The sequence below is a fragment of the Thalassophryne amazonica genome, chromosome 6, assembly GCF_902500255.1.
Source record: "Thalassophryne amazonica chromosome 6, fThaAma1.1, whole genome shotgun sequence".
NCBI lineage: Eukaryota > Metazoa > Chordata > Actinopteri > Batrachoidiformes > Batrachoididae > Thalassophryne > Thalassophryne amazonica.
In genome coordinates, this window is record NC_047108.1 from 129,831,474 (window position 1) to 129,852,953 (window position 21,480).

Here is a 21,480-nt window from a genome sequence, read left to right on the forward strand (position 1 = left end):
AGAAGACACCCACTCCCACTTCTGGATGGAGCTGCACCTCAAACAGAGAGAAAAATTAGAATCAGGCATCAGAAAGACAAGAAATACAGTGTAATTTGTCAGCATTAAGCAACAAGAAAAACATAAGAAATACTAAGGTGATCACCGGCCACTAACCCTAAGCTTCACTAAAAGACCCAGAATTTAGATAGTTGAGGCCGCGGTACGCTCCGTTTACTAATAAAATGAATTAAAATGTAATCTTTCCAGAATCAGTGGACATCCCGACTGTAGCACACGAGAAGCTGAGTGAGGAATTAGAGTGTCTGGGTTTAGACTAAGATCCAGGTTTTCCAGACTCAGAACTGACCTTTCAAGGATGAGGCAGAGCATTTTTTGATATGCACTTTAACACGTACTAAGTTAATGATTATTAACACGTGCTCATTAGAACATTCACCGTGCACCCAACTGTGGCTGCCTCCAAAACAAGATCAATGTTACTTCCTTTAATCGTGATTTCTCAGACTGTTACTCCACATGAAGATTGTTTCATATTTCTCTTCATGTCAGGAAGACAAGATCAGAGCGTCATGGCAGAGAGCACAAGTCCAAAAGGCACTTCTGGAGACTTTGCTAAAAAAGTCCAAAGACAGCTGAGTAGGAGCAAAGAAAAGGTACATTTCTACAACTTCTGTTTCCAAAAAGAAAATATCAAGCTTTTACAGCTGTTATTTAATATTTCTGACTTTTTTCAGGTACTGCAAAAGTTGGGAAAGGCTGTGGAGACCAGAGATGAGCAGTTTGACCTTTGTCTCCTCCTCTTTAATGACCAACAGGTAATCACATTAACAAGCCTGCTGAATTCTTCAAAGCAGCTTTTGAGAGAACATCTGAGGTCAAATCAAACTGAAAAATAAACTACGAGGGCACTCAGACCTCCACCAAGTTTAAACAGCCCTCTGTTGACATTTTCCTTTTATTTCTTTCTTTATCATTGCGAGAGGGTTATTCCTTTGATCATTTCTCTAACATTCTGAATCCCTGTTGTCACTTTCACAGATATGCATCCCAGAAGGTCATGGTTTATAAAATGTCAGTGTGACAATCACAGTTGCCCAAGAATGGGAGCCAGCATGTGTTGTGTGGTTTGGTGATGTATCACTCTGGACTTGTACCATGTGAGGTGTGCAAAGACAAACTGTAGTATAACTTTAACACGACCGTGGTTCTTCTGGAAAACCTTCTGGTGATGTCACAGCTTGTATATCGACATTTTGGCTGCACACAAATGGAAAGGATTTCCAAAGTATATCAAAGTTTACAACATCAAATATCTTGAAAATCCTGCCACAGTTAAAACAAGACTGCAGCACACAGACGGAATATTCCAGTTCACCACAAACATGTTCATGAATCCTCTATGGTTTCCAAGTAATATCTGAAGCTATGACCTTCCAGGATGCATATCTGTGAAAGCGAGAACTGGGATTTAGATCCTGATTGCTAACCTTGGATCCTAATTGATGAATGCTTATCTTGATCTCTGACCTTTGATCCTAATCATTCATCTTTGATCTTGATCGCTGATCTTTGTAGCTCACCCAGAGGTTATATTTTCATTGCATTTGTTCTCTCTATCTACCATGGTAGTGCATAGTGTCAGGATTGATGGGGTCACAATGAGTCAGCAGATCCTGACCTTAGATTTTTATCGCTAAACTTAAATATTTATTCCTTTGATCTGCCTTTGATCCTGATCACCCACCTTTAACAATTGGTCTTTGATTCTTTGATCCTAATCATTCATCTTTGATCTTGATTGCTGATATTTGCTATTGAATCTCATCAGCACTTTTGTTGCTATTGTTCTGTTTTTCTGGCATTTTGGTGTGTAATCAGGATCAGTGGGGTCACAATGAGTCAGCAAATACTGACCTTTTATTCTTATTGCTGAACAAAAAGAAAAGCCCCAAAAAGGTCAAAATCATTCCTGACCTTTGATCCTGATCACCCACATTTAATAATTGATTTTTGATCTTGACCTTTGATTTTGACTGCTCATCTTTGATGTTTAATCCTCACCAAGGCTGCATTTTGTTGCTGTTTGCCTTTCTGTTTGCTTCTGATCCTAAATTAAAGGAATCAGGATCAAGAGGTGGCTCAAGATCCTTTAATGTTCAGTTTCCTGGAGCATACTGATTGCCACTATCTCATTCAATAATATGAGGACATCAAAGGGTTAATCAACATAATCAACAATCCTGATTACAGCCGCAAAGAATTCAGGATCAGGATTAAAGAACAAAGAGAAAGATCAAAGAAACACTTGACACCACTTGAACTGTGCTTGTGTGAAAATTTAATCAACTCTTCGTTATTACTGAAAGTTAAATAAACAGATAATAAACAGAGAGACAATGGCGACTAGAACATAACCTCCTGAGAGAAGGTAAAAGTGTGGAGCAGCCTTTGTGAGCAGATTTGAAGTCCATTCAAACATAAGTGAATAAAAATAGATGTTTTAAATCAATTAACTTTCTGTTGTTGTTTCATCATGTTACAATTTATTGATGTTACCCAACAGCAATAAATCTGAAGGCTGACATGCCTGAATGTGTGTTTGCAGACTGATGGGAACAGAATCTACAAGGACCTGAAGAACTACCTCAGTGCAGTCAGAGGTGAGAAGGGTTTTTGAATCTGGATACTTATGAAGTTCTCTGCAGAGCTCACAAAGACTATTTTCCTGCTCACGTATCACAGAAATGCAGGAGGCTTCCAGACGTTTGTCCCAGTCTCTGTTTGATGCTTATGAATCCAGCTGGGCTGGAGAGGAAGACCTGGGAGCCATCGTAGAGGTCAGATCATTCATCAAGTCATGGTGAAACCAGCAGCTGTACTGCGGTTTGGCTTCTCTTTGATGAGTGAACGATTTCCACAGTGCCAGGGGACCACAATCATGTCTTTACGCATAATTAAAGCCAAATTTATTTTGCTATTTTATGAAGGGGGAGGACCTCCTGTGGAATGATTATGAGGTGAAGCTATTAGACCAGGCTGTACGCACCATGGAGTCCTACGTGGACCAATTTCCAGATGTCCGGGTAAGCAGAAAGAGCCAGCCCACATCAAACATGGTCCATATATTCAGACATTACCTCCCTCTCTTTCTCTCTCTCATTTTAGTTAAATGATCGTGATTACGAGGTCATAGTTTGGACGGTCACCTTTACTTTGAATGTAATCTCATGCAAACTGGTTATATAATGAGGGAATTACACATTTTTCCCTGACTAGTAACAGTGGGACTTGGTCATCAAATATATAGATGAGAAGGTGAATGAGTGAGTGAGTCCAACTCAGCCATCTTGGACAGAGAGTAACTGAAAAAACAATCCATGCTATCATCTCAACACTTACCACATTAGAAGAACATATAATGGGGACAAACCCTGTCACATCTGGTGAACTTTGATGAAGCCAATCAATCAGAACAGCACATTTGTTTTTCCTTTGTAATATCCTATAGACGTGTATGCCACCTCCTGGGTGGTTAGTGCATGCTGCACAAATTACAGAAAATTATAACAACATATTTGTCTACCTTGTGAACACAGGACATAGTCAATCAATCAATCAATCAACTTTTTTCTTGTATAGCGCCAAATCACAACAAACAGTTGCCCCAAGGCGCTCCACATTGCAAGGCAAGGCCATACAATAATTATGAAACACAGTCTACGTCTAAAGCAACATAACCAAGGGATGGTCCAGGGTCACCCGATCCAGCCCTAACTATAAGCCTTAGCGAAAAGGAAAGTTTTAAGCCTAATCTTAAAAGTAGAGAGGGTATCTGTCTCCCTGATCTGAATTGGGAGCTGGTTCCACAGGAGAGGAGCCTGAAAGCTGAAGGCTCTGCCTCCCATTCTACTCTTACAAACCCTAGGAACTACAAGTAAGCCCGCAGTCTGAGAGCGAAGCACTCTAATGGGGTAATATGGTACTACGAGGTCCCTAAGATAAGATGGGACCTGATTATTCAAAACCTTATAAGTAAGAAGAAGAATTTTAAATTCTATTCTAGCATTAACAGGAAGCCAATGAAGGGAGGCCAACACGGGTGAGATATGCTCTCTCCTGCTAGTCCCCGTCAGTACTCTAGCTGCAGCATTCTGAACCAACTGAAGGCTTTTTAGGGAACTTTTAGGACAACCTGATAATAATGAATTACAATAGTCCAGCCTAGAGGAAACAAATGCATGAATTAGTTTTTCAGCATCACTCTGAGACAAGACCTTTCTGATTTTAGAGATATTGCGTAAATGCAAAAAAGGCAGTCCTACATATTTGTTTAATATGCGCTTTGAATGACATATCCTGATCAAAAATAACTCCAAGATTTCTCACAGTATTACTAGAGATCAGGGAAATGCCATCCAGAGTAACGATCTGGTTAGACACCATGCTTCTAAGATTTGTGGGGCCAAGTACAATAACTTCAGTTTTATCTGAGTTTAAAAGCAGGAAATTAGAGGTCATCCATGTCTTTATGTCTGTAAGACAATCCTGCAGTTTAGCTAATTGGTGTGTGTCCTCTGGCTTCATGGATAGATAAAGCTGGGTATCATCTGCGTAACAATGAAAATTTAAGCAATACCGTCTAATAATACTGCCCAAGGGAAGCATGTATAAAGTGAATAAAATTGGTCCTAGCACAGAACCTTGTGGAACTCCATAATTAACTTTAGTCTGTGAAGAAGATTCCCCATTTACATGAACATACTGTAATCTATTAGACAAATATGATTCAAACCACCGCAGCGCAATGCCTTTAATACCTATGACATGCTCTAATCTCTGTAATAAAATTTTATGGTCAACAGTATCAAAAGCAGCACTGAGGTCCAACAGAACAAGCACAGAGATAAGTCCACTGTCCGAAGCCATAAGAAGATAATTTGTAACCTTCACTAATGCTGTTTCTGTACTATGATGAATTCTAAAACCTGACTGAAACTCTTCAAATAGACCATTCCTCTGCAGGTGATCAGTTAGCTGTTTTACAACTACCCTCTCAAGAATCTTTGAGAGAAAAGGAAGGTTGGAGATTGGCCTATAATTAGCTAAGATAGCTGGGTCAAGTGATGGCTTTTTAAGTAATGGTTTAATTACTGCCACCTTAAAGGCCTGTGGTACATAACCAACTAACAAAGATAGATTGATCATATTTAAGATTGAAGCATTAAATAATGGTAGGACTTCCTTGAGCAGCCTGGTAGTGGTGGCCACACCATAGTGTGGCCACCACTACACTCCAACTCACCCCGCTAACAGGAGAGCAACCATATACAGTGAGGAAAATAAGTATTTGAACACCCTGCGATTTTGCAAGTTCTCCCACTTAGAAATCATGGAGGGGTCTGAAATTTTCGTCTTAGGTGCATGTCCACTGCGAGAGACATAATCTAAAAAACAAAACAAACAAACAAACAAAAAAAAATCAGGAAATCACAATATATGATTTTTTAAATAATTTATTTGTATGTTACTGCTGCAAATAAGTATTTGAACACCTGTGAAAATCAATGTTAATATTTGGTACAGTAGCCTTTGTTTGCAATTATAGAGGTCAAACATTTCCTGTAGTTTTTCACCAGGTTTTCACACACTGCAGCAGGGATTTTGGTCCACTCCTCCATACAGATCTTCTCTAGATCTTTCAGGTTTGGAGTTTCAGCTCCCTCCAAAGATTTTCTATTGAGTTCAGGTCTGGAGACTGGCCAGGCCACTCCAGGACCTTGAAATGCTTCTTACGGAGCCCCTCCTTAGTTGCCCTGGCTGTGTGTTTGGGGTCATTGTCATGCTGGAAGACCCAGCCATGACCCATCTTCAATGCTCTTACTGAGGGAAGGAGGTTGTTTATCAAAATCTCGCAATACATGACCCCATCCATCCTCCCTTCAATACAGCGCAGTCGTCCTGTCCCCTTTGCAGAAGAGCACCCCCAGAGTATGATGTTTCCACCCCCATGCTTCACGGTTGGGATGGTTTTCTTGGGGTTGTTCTCATCCTCTAAACATGGTAAGTGGAGTTGATTCTAAAAAGTTCTATTCTGGTCTCATCTGACCACATGACCTTCTCCCATGCCTCCTCTGGATCATCCAGATGGTCACTGGTGAACTTCAAATGGGCCTGGACATGTGCTGGCTTGAGCAGGGGGACCTTGCTGCCCTGCAGGATTTTAAACCATGACAGCATCATGTGTTACTAATGTAATCTTTGTGACTGTGGTCCCAGCTCTCTTCAGGTCATTGACCAGGTCCTCCTGTGTAGTTCTGAGCTTTCTCAGAATCATCCTTACCCCACAAAGTGAGATCTTGCATGGAATCCCAGACCGAGGGAGATTGACAGTCATCTTGTGTTTCTTCCACTTTCTAATAAATAATCATAACAGTTGTTGTCTTCTACCAAGCTGCTTGCCTGTTGTCCTGTAGTCCATCCCAGCCTTGTGCAGGTCTACAGTTTTGTCCCTGGTGTCCTTAGACAGCTCTTTGGTCTTGGCTATGCTGGACAGGTTGGAGTGTGATTGATTGAGTGTGTGAACAGGTGTATTTTATACAGGTAACAAAAACAGGTGCAATTAATACAGGTAAAGAGTGCAGAATAAGAGGGCTTCTTAAAGAAAAATTAACAGGTCTGTGTGAGACAGAATTCTTGCTGGTTGGTAGGTGTTCAAATACTTATTTGCAGCAGCAAAATTATTAAAAAATTATACATTGTGATTTCCGGATTTTTTTTTGTTGTTGTTGTTTTTAGATTATGTCTCTTACAGTGGACATGCACCTAAGATGAAAATTTCAGACCCCTCCATGATTTCTAAGTGGGAGAACTTGCAAAACCGCAGGGTGTTCAAATACTTATTTTCCTCACTGTATATGAGCAAATGTGATCAGAACAGTAAAGTAAAACTGGAATACATTTTTCCACAAATCTGATTGGTTCATCGTGTGAGATTTCAGACCGTATAATATCGGGGTAACAGTGACAAAATATCTGACCGTTTCACATTTGGATGTATTACTCCGCGCCCTAAGTGGCCTTACATGCTGCTACGCAGATGTCAATAATCGTGGCGTCAGCTGAGAGCGAGAGAAAGTCGCATACCGCCGACAATGCTGAAATGGGTGAATTTAAGATACTATGCGACAGTATTGCTGTGGATTCTGATACAGACTTACCGTTTCACATTTGATGGATTAGTCCATGCCCTGACTGGATTAGTCCATGACCTAAGCCTCACCGACCAAATTACCTACAGAAAAATAAACTGCAAACAATGGAATTGGATTAGAATGGGAATAACCCCCTTATGTCTGATGATTTGCGGACACTCATGCTGGATTACAGTTGCAAATATCTGTTTTCTTGACAAGGTATAAAGCTCAATTTGCAACCGTATAACCAGCATGAATGTCTGGAAATCATCAGACACAACAGGGTTATTCCCTAATTAAAGATTAGATAGAATGTGTCCCTGGGGAAAGTGCCAAGACGTTTTGTCTGTACTGTAAAGTAGTGATGGTGAACTTGAAACACTGCTCCGGAAAGTTTCCAAACCTGTTTCTGATTCTGGAATCTATATCAAAATAAAGACATTCCAAGCTGTGCTAAATGGGTCCTCAGTATGATACTAACTGATTTTAAACCAAAGTTGAAACACAAGTGAGTGAACTCGGATTGCGCTGTTTTTGAATTTCATATTTAAAAGGGAAACACCCAGTGCAGAGTATGTATGAACACTGATGCGTACATTTGCTGGTTTTTGATGTTTGATCCCAATTTTGAGGGACCCAAAAGTAACTGGACAATTACTTGACAGTTTGCTTCATGTCCAGGTGGGGCTCTTCTTTCATTATTGCATTGACAAGTCAGTAGATAAAAGGTCTAGTGGTTACATTTGAGTTAAATCAACTCTTAAGATGTAGAAATAGTACAGTGCAGTAAGGTGACTCTGCCTACAGGTCAGGTGTAGAAACATCTGCTGCTGCTGAGTAATGATGCATCCACCAACCTGTGGAACCAATATTGGTACAAATTGGCAACCAACCATGCAGACCAGCAGGTCAACCCTGTCACTCAAAAGCAGCCATGTAATTGTCACAACCAGGTGATATGTGGGTATCAGGGCTGGATCCAGAGTGAAAATCTGACAGATGCATTTTTGCCCAGTGATAAAATAAAAATCGTACGCGTCTTGTTATTCAATAATCTTCATTCTTTTATTCGTGTGCAACATACACTGTCACACTTCTTTTAATATATTTATTATACTTCATGGACCATAGTGAACATTCTTATTTGTTTCTGTGTAGGCTCTCAGTTGTCCAGGTGGTTTCCATAGTAGAGAAGCTTGAATCTTCGACTGGACTGGGTTGCTTGACGCGAGGACGTTTCGCTTCAAATCGCAGAAGCTTCCTCAGCTAAAATTCTTGCTCTGGTGGTCTGACTTCTGTCTTGACTCTTGTCGAGAAGAATGATCCAAAATCACAAAAGCTGGAGTTTTAAACCTAACCAGACCCCTCCTACCGAGAGGCAGACTGCTAAGGCTAGTGACTAAACAATAGCTCTAATTAGAACCTATTGTGCTCTAGTTAGCACCCTCCTAATGACAGGGCAGCTGTGGCTCCCTTGACGACTCTACTGATGATGTGAATGACTCATTACCATGAACAAAAGACTGAAACTGCTTTGACCTGAGTACCCCATTGTAAACAGGGGATAAAGTGTGTCTCAGACCCCCTCCCCAGTTAAGGCTGGGTTTCAAACGTTTCACAAGGAATGCCTCCTTGACCCCTCTCTCAAACCATTTCTTCTCTCTAGCTAATATTTTAGCTTCCTTGTCCTCAAACATGTGGTTAGTGTCTTTAAGGTGGAGATGAACTGCAGACTGAGGTCCACTGGCGCCCTCTCTGCGGTGCTGGTATAGCCTTTTGTGTAAAGGTTGCTTCGTCTGACTTATGTAGTGTTCATTACAGTTTTCCTGACATCTGATAGAATACACTACATTGCTCTGTTTGTAACTAGGGATCATGTCCTTAGGGTGAAGTAATTTCTGTCTCAAGGTGTTTGTTGTGTGGGCCGCCAGAAGAGGAGGTACTGCTGGCCCACCACCAGAGGGCGCCCTGCCTGAAGTGCGGGCTTCAGGCACGAGAGGGCGCTGCCGCCACGGACACAACCGGGAGTGACAGCTGTCACACATCAACTCATCACTCCATAAAAGCCGGATGTCATCTCCACCTCGCTGCCGAGATATCATCTACCTGTGAAGGTAATTCTCTGCTAAACTGAAAACATTGACTAACAGTCTGAACTTCTTTGCAGCCGTTTTCCTGTAAGTGTTTCCTTATCTGTGGGATTGGCGTTTGGTGTGATCAGTGACGGCTTCGCTTCACCCCCCCAACCAGATAAGTGGTTGACAGGAGCTGCACGTGTGTGTGATTAGAGGTGGAGGTGACTTTCCACCTTCTGACTGTTTTTGTTACTGGGTGTGTGCACACACCCACATCTCACTGTTTGTGTTCCTCGCCAGCAGTACCAGATCCGACAGTCGGGGACGGTGATCACCTGGGAATTCGGGACTTGGCGGCTCCAGTATTCTCCGGGTTCTGTGGCGGTGGAAATCGTGTGGTTCCGGCTCTTATCAGGACAGACGTCTTCTATCCTCGAGCCTGCCCACACGTCACCTTGGTGTATTGACTGCTGTCAGATTCTGTGATTGTCTGTATCATCGTTGTGCACATTCACAACATTAAATTGTTACCTTTTGGCTCATCTATTGACCGTTCATTTGCGCCCCCTGTTGTGGGTCCGTGTTACTACACTTTCCCCAACAGGATATCTCGGCCAACGTCATGGATCCCGAGGGGCGTCAACCATCTGTTGGACAGCCAATGGAAGAGCAGGGTGCACAGGCGTCGGCTGGAGGCGTGATTGGTGAGTTGCAGCACATCCTCACCGCCTTTACCGCTCGGATGGACCTGATGACTGAGCAAAACATCATCCTTAATCGCAGGATGGAGGCTCTCACCGCGCAGGTGGAAGCGCGCGCTCAGGGCGCTGCTGCAGCTCCTACTCCTGCCGACCCGGTGCCGAATACAGACATTCCACTGGTCATTCAACGACCCCCCCCCCCCACCACCACCATCCCCTGAAGCATACATAAGCCCCCCAGAGCCGTACGGAGGTTGTGTAGAGACGTGCACGGACTTTCTTATGCAGTGTTCGCTCGTCTTTGCACAGCGTCCCGTGATGTACACGTCTGACGCCAGTAAGGTGGCTTACGTGATTAATTTGCTTTGAGGTAAGGCACGCGCTTGGGCTACAGCGCTTTGGGAACAAAGTTCACGGCTCCTTGCCTCTTATATTGGGTTTGTGAGGGAGCTCAGAACTGTTTTTGATCACCCCAACAGAGGCAAAACTGCGTCTACCGTGCTGCTGTCAATGAGACAGGGGCGCCGGAGCGCAACCGAATATGCAGTCAACTTACGCATCACGGATGCAAGATCCGGCTGGAATATGACTGCGCTCCGCGCCGCCTTCATAGACGGACTGTTGTCGGTCCTGAAGGAGCACCTGGTGGCTAAGGAGGAACCGCGGGATTTGGCTGAGCTTATCGATTTGGTTATACGATTGGACAATCGGTTAGAAGAACGCCGACGGGAGCGAGGCGAAGGGCGTGGTCAGGCACAAGCCGTCCCTCTTCCTCCCGGGTCCGAAAGAGAACCGTCTTCCCCACGCTCCACAGCCACAGCACTCCGTGTGGCTACAGCTCCCCCTGCTGACAATGCTAGGGACACGAGCAGGGCCACATTCAGACAGAGGAGGCTGATCCGCGGGGAGTGCTTTGTCTGCGGCTTGAGTGAGCATCAGCAGAGAGTCTGCCCCAAACGGTCAAAACACAAACGCCCGCCCTTAGAGACTGGGCTGAGGGGGGGTCAAAACATTCACATGGGTCATACACATCTTTCAACACGACTCCCAGTTACAATCCTGAGCGGGGATTTAACCCTTCAAGCCCCAGCACTGGTGGACACGGGGTCAGAAGGGAATCTGCTGGATAGCAGATGGGCAAGCGAGGTAGGGCTCCCTCTGGTGGCGCTTTCTTTGCCAGTGAAGGTGCGAGCACTAGATGGCACTCTTCTCCCTTTTATCACACACAAGACACTACCTGTAACCCTGGTAGTGTCTGGGAATCACCGGGAGGAGATTTAGTTTTTTGTAACTCCTTCTACCTTCCGCATGATTTGGGGCTTCCCATGGATGATTAAACACAATCCCCGGATTGATTGGCCGTCTGGGGTTGTGGCTCAGTGGAGTGAAACCTGCCACCGGAATTGTTTAGGATCCTCGGTTCCTCCCGGTGTAAATGCTAATGAGGAGGTTAAAGTCCCTCCCAATCTGACGGCGGTGCCGGTTGAGTACCACGATCTTGCTGATATCTTCAGCAAGGATCTGGCGCTCACCCTTCCCCCGCACCGTCCGTACGATTGTGCCATTGATTTGGTCCTGGGCGTTGAGTTCCCGTCCAGCAAGCTGTACAATCTCTCACGTCCCGAGCGTGAATCAATGGAGACCCACATCCGGGACTCATTAGCTGCCGGGTTGATCTGGAATTCCACCTCCCCGATGGGTGCAGGTTTCTTTTTTGTGGGCAAGAAAGATGGCGGACTCCGTCCATGCATTGATTACAGGGGGCTGAATGACATAACAGTTCATAATCGATACCCTTTACCCCTGTTGGATTCAGTGTTCACACCCCTGCATGGAGCCCAAATTTTCACCAAACTGGACCTCAGGAATGCGTACCACCTGGTTCGGATCCAGAAGGGAGACGAATGGAAGACGGCATTCAACACCCCATTAGGTCATTTTGAGTACCTGGTCATGCCGTTCGGCCTCACTAATGCCCCCGCGACGTCCCAAGCTTTGGTTAATGACGTCTTGCGGGACTTCCTGCACCGATTCGTCTTCGTATATCTGGATGACATACTCATCTTTTCCCCGGACCTTGAGACTCATGTCCAGCATGTACGTCAGGTCCTGCAGCGGTTGTTGGAGAACCGGCTGTTTGTGAAGGGTGAGAAGTGTGAGTTTCACCGCACCTCTTTGTCCTTCCTGGGGTTCATCATTTCCTCCAACTCCGTCGCCCCTGATCCGGCCAAGGTTGCGGCGGTGAGAGATTGGCCCCAACCAACAAGCCGTAGGAAGCTGCAACAGTTCCTCGGCTTCGCAAATTTCTACAGGAGGTTCATTAAGGGCTACAGTCAGGTAGTTAGCCCCCTGACAGCCCTGACCTCTCCAAAAGTCCCCTTCACCTGGTCGGATCGGTGCGAAGCCGAGTTCAAGGAGTTGAAACGCCGGTTCTCGTCTGCACCAGTTCTGGTGCAGCCCGACCCTAGCCGCCAGTTCGTGGTTGAAGTGGACACCTCTGACTCAGGGATAGGAGCCGTGCTATCCCAGAGCAGAGAGACCGATAAGGTTCTTCACCCGTGTGCCTACTTTTCTCGCAGGTTGACCCCAGCTGAACGGAACTATGAGTCGGCAATCGAGAACTCCTTGCGGTGAAAGAGGCTCTTGAGGAGTGGAGACATCTGTTGGAGGGAGCGTCTGTGCCGTTCACGGTTTTCACTGACCATCGGAACCTGGAGTATATCAGGACCACCAAGTGGCTGAACCCCAGGCAAGCCCGCTGGTCACTGTTCTTCGGGCGTTTTGACTTCCGAATCACCTACCGCCCCGGGACCAAGAACCAGAGATCGGATGCCTTGTCCCGGGTGCATGAAGATGAGGTCAAGACTGAGCTGTCGGATCCACCGGAGCCCATCATTCCGGAGTCCACTATCGTGGCCAGCCTCACCTGGGACGTGGAGAAGACCATCAGGGAGGCCCTGGCACGGAGCCCGGACCCCGGAACTGGACCAAAGAACCATTTATACGTCCCACCAGAGGCCAGAGCTGCAGTCTTGGACTTCTGTCACTGGTCCAAGCTCTCCTGTCATCCAGGCGTGTGTAGGACCGTGGCAGTTGTCCGGCAGCGCTTCTGGTGGCCGTCCATGGAGGCCGACGTCCGGGAGTATGTCCAGGCCTGCACCACCTGTGCCAGGGGCAAGGCCGACCACTCCAAGGCACAAGGACTTCTGCAACCGCTTCCGGTGCCTCGTTGCCCCTGGTCTCACATTGGCCTGGACTTTGTCACGGGCCTCCCACCGTCCCAGGGCATGACGACCATCTTCATGATAGTGGACCGTTTCTCCAAGGCGGCCCACTTCGTGGCCCTCCCGAAGCTCCCTATGGCCCAGGAGACAGCAGACCTCCTGGTCCACCACGTCATACGTCTGCATGGGATACCAACTGACATTGTCTCGGACCGTGGTCCTCAGTTCTCCTCACAGGTTTGGAGACATTTCTGCAGAGAACTGGGGGCCAACGTGAGCCTCTCGTCCGGGTATCACCCTCAGACGAATGGACAGGCCCTCCGCTGTGTTACATCCGCGCACCCGTCGGCCTGGAGTCACCATCTGGCCTGGATCGAGTACGCCCATAACAGCCAAGTGTCCTCTGCCACCGGCCTCTCCCCATTTGAGGTGTGTCTGGGGTACCAGCCCCCATTGTTCCCCGTGGTGGAGGGAGAAGTTGGTGTGCCCTCGGTCCAGGCCCACCTGCGAAGATGCCGTCGGGTGTGGCGCACCGCCCGTTCTGCCTTGTTGAAGGCCCGGACGAGGGCTAAGGCCCATGCAGACCGCCGGTGTTCCCCGGCCCCTGCTTACCAGCCCGGGCAGGAGGTGTGGCTTTCAATGAAGGACATCCCCCTCCAAGTGGACTCACCCAAACTCAAGGACAGGTATATTGGTCCATTCAAGATCCTCAAAGTTCTCAGTCCGGTCACCCGGTTTTTCATGTTTCCCAGATCAAGCCACACCACACCTCACCCCTCTGTGCTCCTGGACCGGCGCTGCCTCTTGCCCGGATCATCGATGGGGAGCCTGCATGGACGGTTCGCAGGCTCCTGGACGTCCGTCGGAAGGGCCGGGGGTTTCAGTATCTTGTGGACTGGGAGGGGTATTGACCTGAAGAACACTCCTGGGTGAAGAGGAGCTTCATCCTGGACCCGGACCTCCTGGTCGACTTCTACCGACGTCACCCGGACAAGCCTGGTCGGGTGCCAGGAGGCGCCCATTGAGGGGGGGGTCCTGTTGTGTGGGCCGCCAGAAGAGGAGGTACTGCTGGCCCACCACCAGAGGGCACCCTGCCTGAAGTGCGGGCTTCAGGCACGAGAGGGCGCTGCCGCCACGGACACAACCGGGAGTGACAGCTGTCACACATCAACTCATGACAGCTGTCACCCATCATTTCTTCTTATAGCCGCTTGTGGGGTCTCTCTTCAGACATTCGTATGTATTGGAGTCACTGAGCAAGTTGTTGATCTTGGCCTCATAGTCAGATGTGTTCAGGACCACCGTGTTATGTTTAATGGCTGACTCTACTGCAGTGATGTAATCTACTGTCGGTATATGTTTAGGGGTCACTGAGAAATTGAGTCCGTTAGCGAGCACATCCTTTTCTGTCTGTGTAAGAACCCTGTTGGACAGATTCTTTACCCAATTTTCCCTGTTGTCATTCATTTGTCTGGGTGTATCTTTAACATAAACATAACAGTTTGTCAGAGTCAGAAGCTGGGGACCTCCGACTAAGAGTCACAGCAGTGCTGAACAGTGCTAAGCCTCCTCCGTCCAACATCACAGGAGAAGAACGGAAAGCTTTGTCAGCACTGCAAAAGGACCAAAGCATCCTTAACCTACCAGTGGATAAAGGCAGATGCACGGTGGTCCTGAACACATCTGACTACGAGGCCAAGATCAACAACTTGCTCAGTGACTCCAATACATACAAACGTCTGAAGAGCCGCTTGTGGGGTCCACAAGCGGCTATAAGAAGAAAATCATTAGCTACCTCCAAAACCTGGAGAAAGAGGGACTCATCGACAGGCAGACATACTACAGACTGTATCCTGGGGACAGTGGTGTAGTCTACATTTTTGAAGTGGGTAGACTGTGTTTTTGCCCGTCATCAAACCCATGCATTGCGCCCCGGTTATTAACATCTTTAACACCATAACAACAAATAGATCTATACTTTCCATCTGATCATTTATATTCTATATTTGCCACTATAAATGTGAGAAATGTGTCAGAATGTAAGTAAGTAATTTGTACCAATTGCAAAATACAGTATACAACAGTAAATCTAAAAGAGTGATTAAAAAATACAAAGATCAAATCCATTTATTTTTTGGCATCTGTAAACCTAATTTAACAAAGAAATTTAATCAGGTCATAAACCAGGAATAAACAATGTTTAAATCCAGCCAAAAGTATCATATGTAAGCTACTGTGTATTAACAGTAAATAAGACAACTTTAAGTCACAGTCACTCAAAAAAAAAAGTGACTGTGACTCCTTGTTATTAAGAAAGAAAAGTTCTCTTAACAATAATAAGGAGCAGATTATTGCCTCCCAACTAAGTATATTGCAAGAGTTCACTTTTCCTCCCTCTATTTAGTAGCAGATATGAGCCTGTACTGTCAAATTCAGCAGCTGTAAGATTCACCCTTCATATAATCCGCATGGCCCCACGTTGTTTGTGGACAGTTTAGATGCATAAACAAAAACAAAACAGAACACACCGGTCTACATGAGCATGCACCGGCTGCAGAGCCTCACGCCTCCTACCACAATCTCTGTTGAAATTGACAGTCCATCGACAGGTCCAGACAGGGGACTGGAACCTGTAGGCTTTGTGGTCCATAAGGAAACCTACCCAGTATAAACAAGCTAGTATTAGTATACGTTAAGTTCCATTAAAACAACAGCTAGGCTGAAGGACAGAAGCTCGCTCCCAGAAAATTCACATACAACAATGAAAATATGGTAGATGCTTTACTTTGCAGAAACCTTTTCAACCCATGACAAAAACATTGTAGGCCAAATCAGTGGCACAAAAGTATAGTATGAAGACAACCAACTAAGACAACCATGCAACTACTGGGAGTATGCCACTTACCAATTCCAGGGAATTAAGGGCTAAAGAACAACAACTGTCCGGAAAGCCCTCACAGTATGTGGGTACCCATGATGGTCCCTGGATAAAGTGCAGAAGTCCCAGAGAATAAAGAGACCAGATAGACAGGAGACGGAGACAAGAAGAAGAGGAGTGTCTCTCCCTTATTTAGCAGGAGTAGGGGAAAAACTACAGAGGATCTTCAGACAGCACAAAATCCCAGTTTGCTTTAAACCGGTTAACACCTTGAGACAGAAATTAGTTCACCCTAAGGACAGGATCCCTAGTTACAAACAGAGCAATGTAGTGTATTCTGTCAGATGTCAGGAAAACTGTAACAAACACTACATAGGTGAAATGAAGCAACCTTTACACAAAAGGCTATACCAGCACCGCAGAGAGGGCGCCAGTGGACCTCAGTCTGCAGTTCATCTCCACCTTAAAGACACTAACCACACGTTTGAGGACAAGGAAGTTAAAATATTAGCCAGAGAGAAGAAATGGTTTGAGAGAGGGGTCAAGGAGGCATTCTTTGTGAAACGTTTGAAACCCAGCCTTAACCAGGGAGGGGGTCTGAGACACACTTTATCCCCTGTTTTTTTTCCTTTTCCTTCCCACTGTAGCCAAGTGCTTGCTCACAGGGGGTCGTTTTGACCATTGGGGTTTTACATAATTATTGTATGGCCTTGCCTTACAATATAAAGCGCCTTGGGGCAACTGTTTGTTGTGATTTGGCGCTATATAAAAAAAATTGATTGATTGATTGATTGTTTACAATGGGGTACTCAGGTCAAAGGAGTTTCAGTCTTTTGTTCATGGTAATGAGTCATTCACGTCATCAGCAGAGTCATCAAGGGATCCACAGCTGCCCTGTCATTAGGAGAGTGCTAACTAGAGCACAATGAGTTCTAATTAGAGCTATTGTTTAGTCACTAGCCTATAGCAGTCTGCCTCTCGGTAGGAGGGGTCTGGTTAGGTTTAAAACTCCAGCTTTTGTGACTTCGGATCATTCTTCTCGACAAGAGTCAAGACAGAAGTCAGACCACCAGAGCAAGAATTTTAGCTGAGGAAGCTTCTGCGATTTGAAGCGAAACGTCCTCGCGTCAAGCAACCCAGTCCAGTCGAAGATTCAAGCTTCTCTACTATTCTTATTTGTATAAATGTGATGTCCTAAAAAAAAAAAAACCACTGTAACAAAAATTGATGGTAAACAGGATCAAATTTATTGACAAAATCTTCCAATTATACCTGAATCTATATTTTTTTTTCATTTGATAAAATCAATAAAAATATAACTGCATATGTTCTTAATAATAATATATTGAGATACAGACAGTTCACAGAAGACATTTTCCATTGATACCAATCAAAATTAGAAACAGTCCAGCAGGTAACAATATTCATCATGTCCATGACTAAATATACCAAAACAAATACATCACAAATTGTGATATGTGTACAATTGTGATGTATTTGTTTTAGTATATTTAGATTTTGTTGTGATTTGGCGCTTTATAAGCCAATTAAATTGAAATTGAACAACATTTTATTGAGTCTTAAAGTAAATAAATATGAAATTGGTCACTGGATCCTTAAACTTTGGACATAATAATTTCTACATGGTGGATCCTTGATCTCTGGACATAAATAAGAATAAACTAAATCTGTACTTTTTGTCAAAAGCATTTCCTTTCGGACATTATTGGCATGAATGTCTTTCCATATATCTGAGCTGAGCTCTTACAGCTGCTGAGCTTCACTTCAGGATGTAATTTGTAAAGAAATACAGCACGTCTCATTTTGGGAGGAAAAAAATGTTTTAGTCGATTGTAGTTTATTGTCTGTATTACAACATTTGGAAAGAGGTGTCATTTTATTTAAAGCGTCAATTCATTTTGAAGTTATTCCGAATGGACTCTGTCTCAGCAGAGAGCCACACAGCGTTTGGAGCTGTGCCAACGGAACGGAGGACGATTCTCGTTTCTTGATTGCAACAAGACAAGAGTCCCAGTTAGTGACTTTAATCCACACAAAAGTGACTCATGGTATTTTAATGGCTTTGAGAGGGGTTAAGAAGCAGACTTACCGCTTCTGAAAGGCAGTGAATCAAAGAACCAACGAGCTACTGGATCAAAGCATTGCTTCAATGGTTCACGGCTTCAAAGTGGAGTCGCGCTGCAGAAACGGTTGATTACAGAGCCGCTGCAGACCAAACCCTGAATATCCGACTTTATTTGTACGTCCGTATGACTCTGAAACTCGGAAAAATCTGTATAATTTACAGACTATAGGTTGACATGAAAACCACAAAAGCTGTGTTCACCACGGGGACACATTCAGCACTATTCGGGATTATTCAAGATTTTTTTTTTACCAATGAAGAACGATGCGTAAAAACATTTGACCGATGCAACTGCATCGGTCCAAACCGGTCTGGATCCGGGCCTGGGTTGCTGAGTGCTTTAAAACTGAGTGAGTTCCAGAAGTGTCAAGGAAGTGAAGGAAGGCATTAATACACTCATGTCAACTCTGAAGGAGTGTGGAGAACGGGGCGGTGTGTAGCTGTGTACTCCTGAGCCATTTATACATAACCAGGTTACTCTTTAGATTTGGTTTGGGGACATGAGCATTAGACCTGTTCAAAATGTCAAATGTTACAAAATCTTTTGGGCCACATGCTGTTCTTGTTCCACTAATAAAATAAAAGATCTGTGCCAAATTTTATTGTAATCGGACATTGTTTAGGGGTCCCCACAAAGCAACAATTTTCCCCAAACAAGCAATATAGTAATCCAGTAATGTTCTCCTCTGGGTGACCAATCAACCACCACTTTTTGTGATTAGAAGCTACCACATGTACCTGTAAAAGAAAAATAATGGCATCAGAGTCTTCGCCCGTTAAGGTGATGTTGCTTTGGCAGTGGAGGGAGAGGAACATGTGTCACTCTGGGGGACCTCTAAATCTTATCTGACTGAGTTCAAATTTGGTCTGCACCTATAAAACCTCAAGTGGAACAAAAACAACATGTGGCCTGAAGTCTCTCACAACTTTGATTTTTTCACTATATAACATGAACAGCCAAAACGGGCATTTAAGACACCTGCCACAACCTGGAAAACAGCAAAAGGAGCTCAACCGGACCCCAGTGAAACATCGGTGACTGAGCAAGAGAGAATGAAGAGGCACCCCCAGCCTGAAACCTGAACCTGTAAGACGTCTCTCTGAGAGATGAGACTGAGAGACAATAAGCAGAAGAACCTTACTTGGAAAGGACCGCTTAGTGCGAAAGTACCTGGTTAAGGAGTGGAAAACCTGTGTTAAAAATGTGTGATTCTGTGTGACTGGGGGAGTGAATTACTCCAACCAGTAGAGGGAACCAGTGTGACTGAGAGAGAGAGAGAGGGAGAGAGAGAAAGAGAGAGAGATCTTTTGTGGAAATGTCAGGTTTGATTAAATCATGTGAACAAACCAGCCCAGTCTCACGTTTTTTTTTTTCGTGCGACTGTCACGAAATTAGTCAAATTTTCATGACGGGATTTTTTTAAACTCACTATTACTAACCCTACTCCTACCCCCGACCCTAACCTTAACCACCCCCAACCCCTCTGCTTCACTTTTAATTTCGTGCAGCCATCACGAAATGAATGAGAATGAATTTGTGCTGCCGAGACAAAAATGACGCACTTTTCGTCACAATATCACAAACTAATAGATATCACAAACCAATGTATATTTCTTGCTGCTGAATCACGACATGCGGTGAGACCAGGTTGGTTTGTCAGTGTGCAGTGGCATTCCCATGTTAAACAAACCCATGCACAGGTTAGGAGAAAAAACTTGATCGGCGTTAGGGTTAGGGTTAGGCTCCAGTCTTCAGGCCTGACCTTTCCAATCGGGAATGCTGAGGTCTCAAGGCTCATAGAGTGATGCAGCTCCTAAAGTGTAATAGAATCAGAATCAGAATTGACTATATTGCCATGTAAATTCTCACCTACAAGGAATTTGAGCTGTGTCATTGGTGCATAAACAACAATAAAAAGAAAAGAAAAAAATACTTACGAAAGAACGAGTCAAATAGACAAATGGGCCAAACTAAGTTTCCTGTCAAATAGATATAATGGAATGGTGGAATGGGGCTGTGCAGGCCTGGCGGTGCTTAAACTTGAAACTGGCTTATCAGTAGCCGACAGTACTAAGGGTTAGTGGTTTGCTGTAACTTCCGCTAAAAGGTTTTGCAGTTTATCAGTTTAGCATTATAAAAGCTAACCTTTCAGTAAGCGGATTAGCGATTATCAAAGCTATCTTTTTGGTCCAAAAAGACCAGATCCTTACTCTGGATGGCATTACCCTGACCTCTAGTAATACTGTGAGAAATCTTGGAGTCATTTTTGATCAGGATATGTCATTCAAAGCGCATATTAAACAAATATGTAGGACTGCTTTTTTGCATTTACGCAATATCTCTAAAATCAGAAAGGTCTTGTCTCAGAGTGATGCTGAAAAACTAATTCATGCATTTATTTCCTCTAGGCTGGACTATTGTAATTCATTATTATCAGGTTGTCCTAAAAGTTCCCTAAAAAGCCTTCAGTTAATTCAAAATGCTGCAGCTAGAGTACTGACGGGGACTAGAAGGAGAGAGCATATCTCACCCATATTGGCCTCTCTTCATTGGCTTCCTGTTAATTCTAGAATAGAATTTAAAATTCTTCTTCTTACTTATAAGGTTTTGAATAATCAGGTCCCATCTTATCTTAGGGACCTCGTAGTACCATATCACCCCAATAGAGCGCTTCGCTCTCAGACTGCAGGCTTACTTGTAGTTCCTAGGGTTTGTAAGAGTAGAATGGGAGGCAGAGCCTTCAGCTTTCAGGCTCCTCTCCTGTGGAACCAGCTCCCAATTCAGATCAGGGAGACAGACACCCTCTCTACTTTTAAGATTAGGCTTAAAACTTTCCTTTTTGCTAAAGCTTATAGTTAGGGCTGGATCAGGTGACCCTGAACCATCCCTTAGTTATGCTGCTATAGACGTAGACTGCTGGGGGGTTCCCATGATGCACTGTTTCTTTCTCTTTTTGCTCTGTATGCACCACTCTGCATTTAATCATTAGTGATCGATCTCTGCTCCCCTCCACAGCATGTCTTTTTCCTGGTTCTCTCCCTCAGCCCCAACCAGTCCCAGCAGAAGACTGCCCCTCCCTGAGCCTGGTTCTGCTGGAGGTTTCTTCCTGTTAAAAGGGAGTTTTTCCTTCCCACTGTAGCCAAGTGCTTGCTCACAGGGGGTCGTTTTGACCGTTGGGGTTTTACATAATTATTGTATGGCCTTGCCTTACAATATAAGGCGCCTTGGGGCAACTGTTTGTTGTGATTTGGCGCTATAT

General features: G+C 44.8%; 1 protein-coding gene across 1 annotated transcript in view; it reads left to right on the forward strand.

Moving 5' to 3' along the window:
- Nucleotides 1-555: 555 nt before the first annotated feature.
- bin2a (bridging integrator 2a) overlaps nucleotides 556-21,480 on the forward strand; it is a 40,515-nt gene continuing 19,590 nt past the window's right edge. Inside the window, exons 1-5 of the mRNA XM_034173455.1 lie at nucleotides 556-656; nucleotides 738-818; nucleotides 2,609-2,663; nucleotides 2,746-2,840; nucleotides 2,991-3,086. Coding sequence (XP_034029346.1) covers nucleotides 573-656; nucleotides 738-818; nucleotides 2,609-2,663; nucleotides 2,746-2,840; nucleotides 2,991-3,086 — 411 coding nt within the window. The 5' untranslated portion in view covers nucleotides 556-572. The remainder of the gene's footprint in view (nucleotides 657-737; nucleotides 819-2,608; nucleotides 2,664-2,745; nucleotides 2,841-2,990; nucleotides 3,087-21,480) is intronic.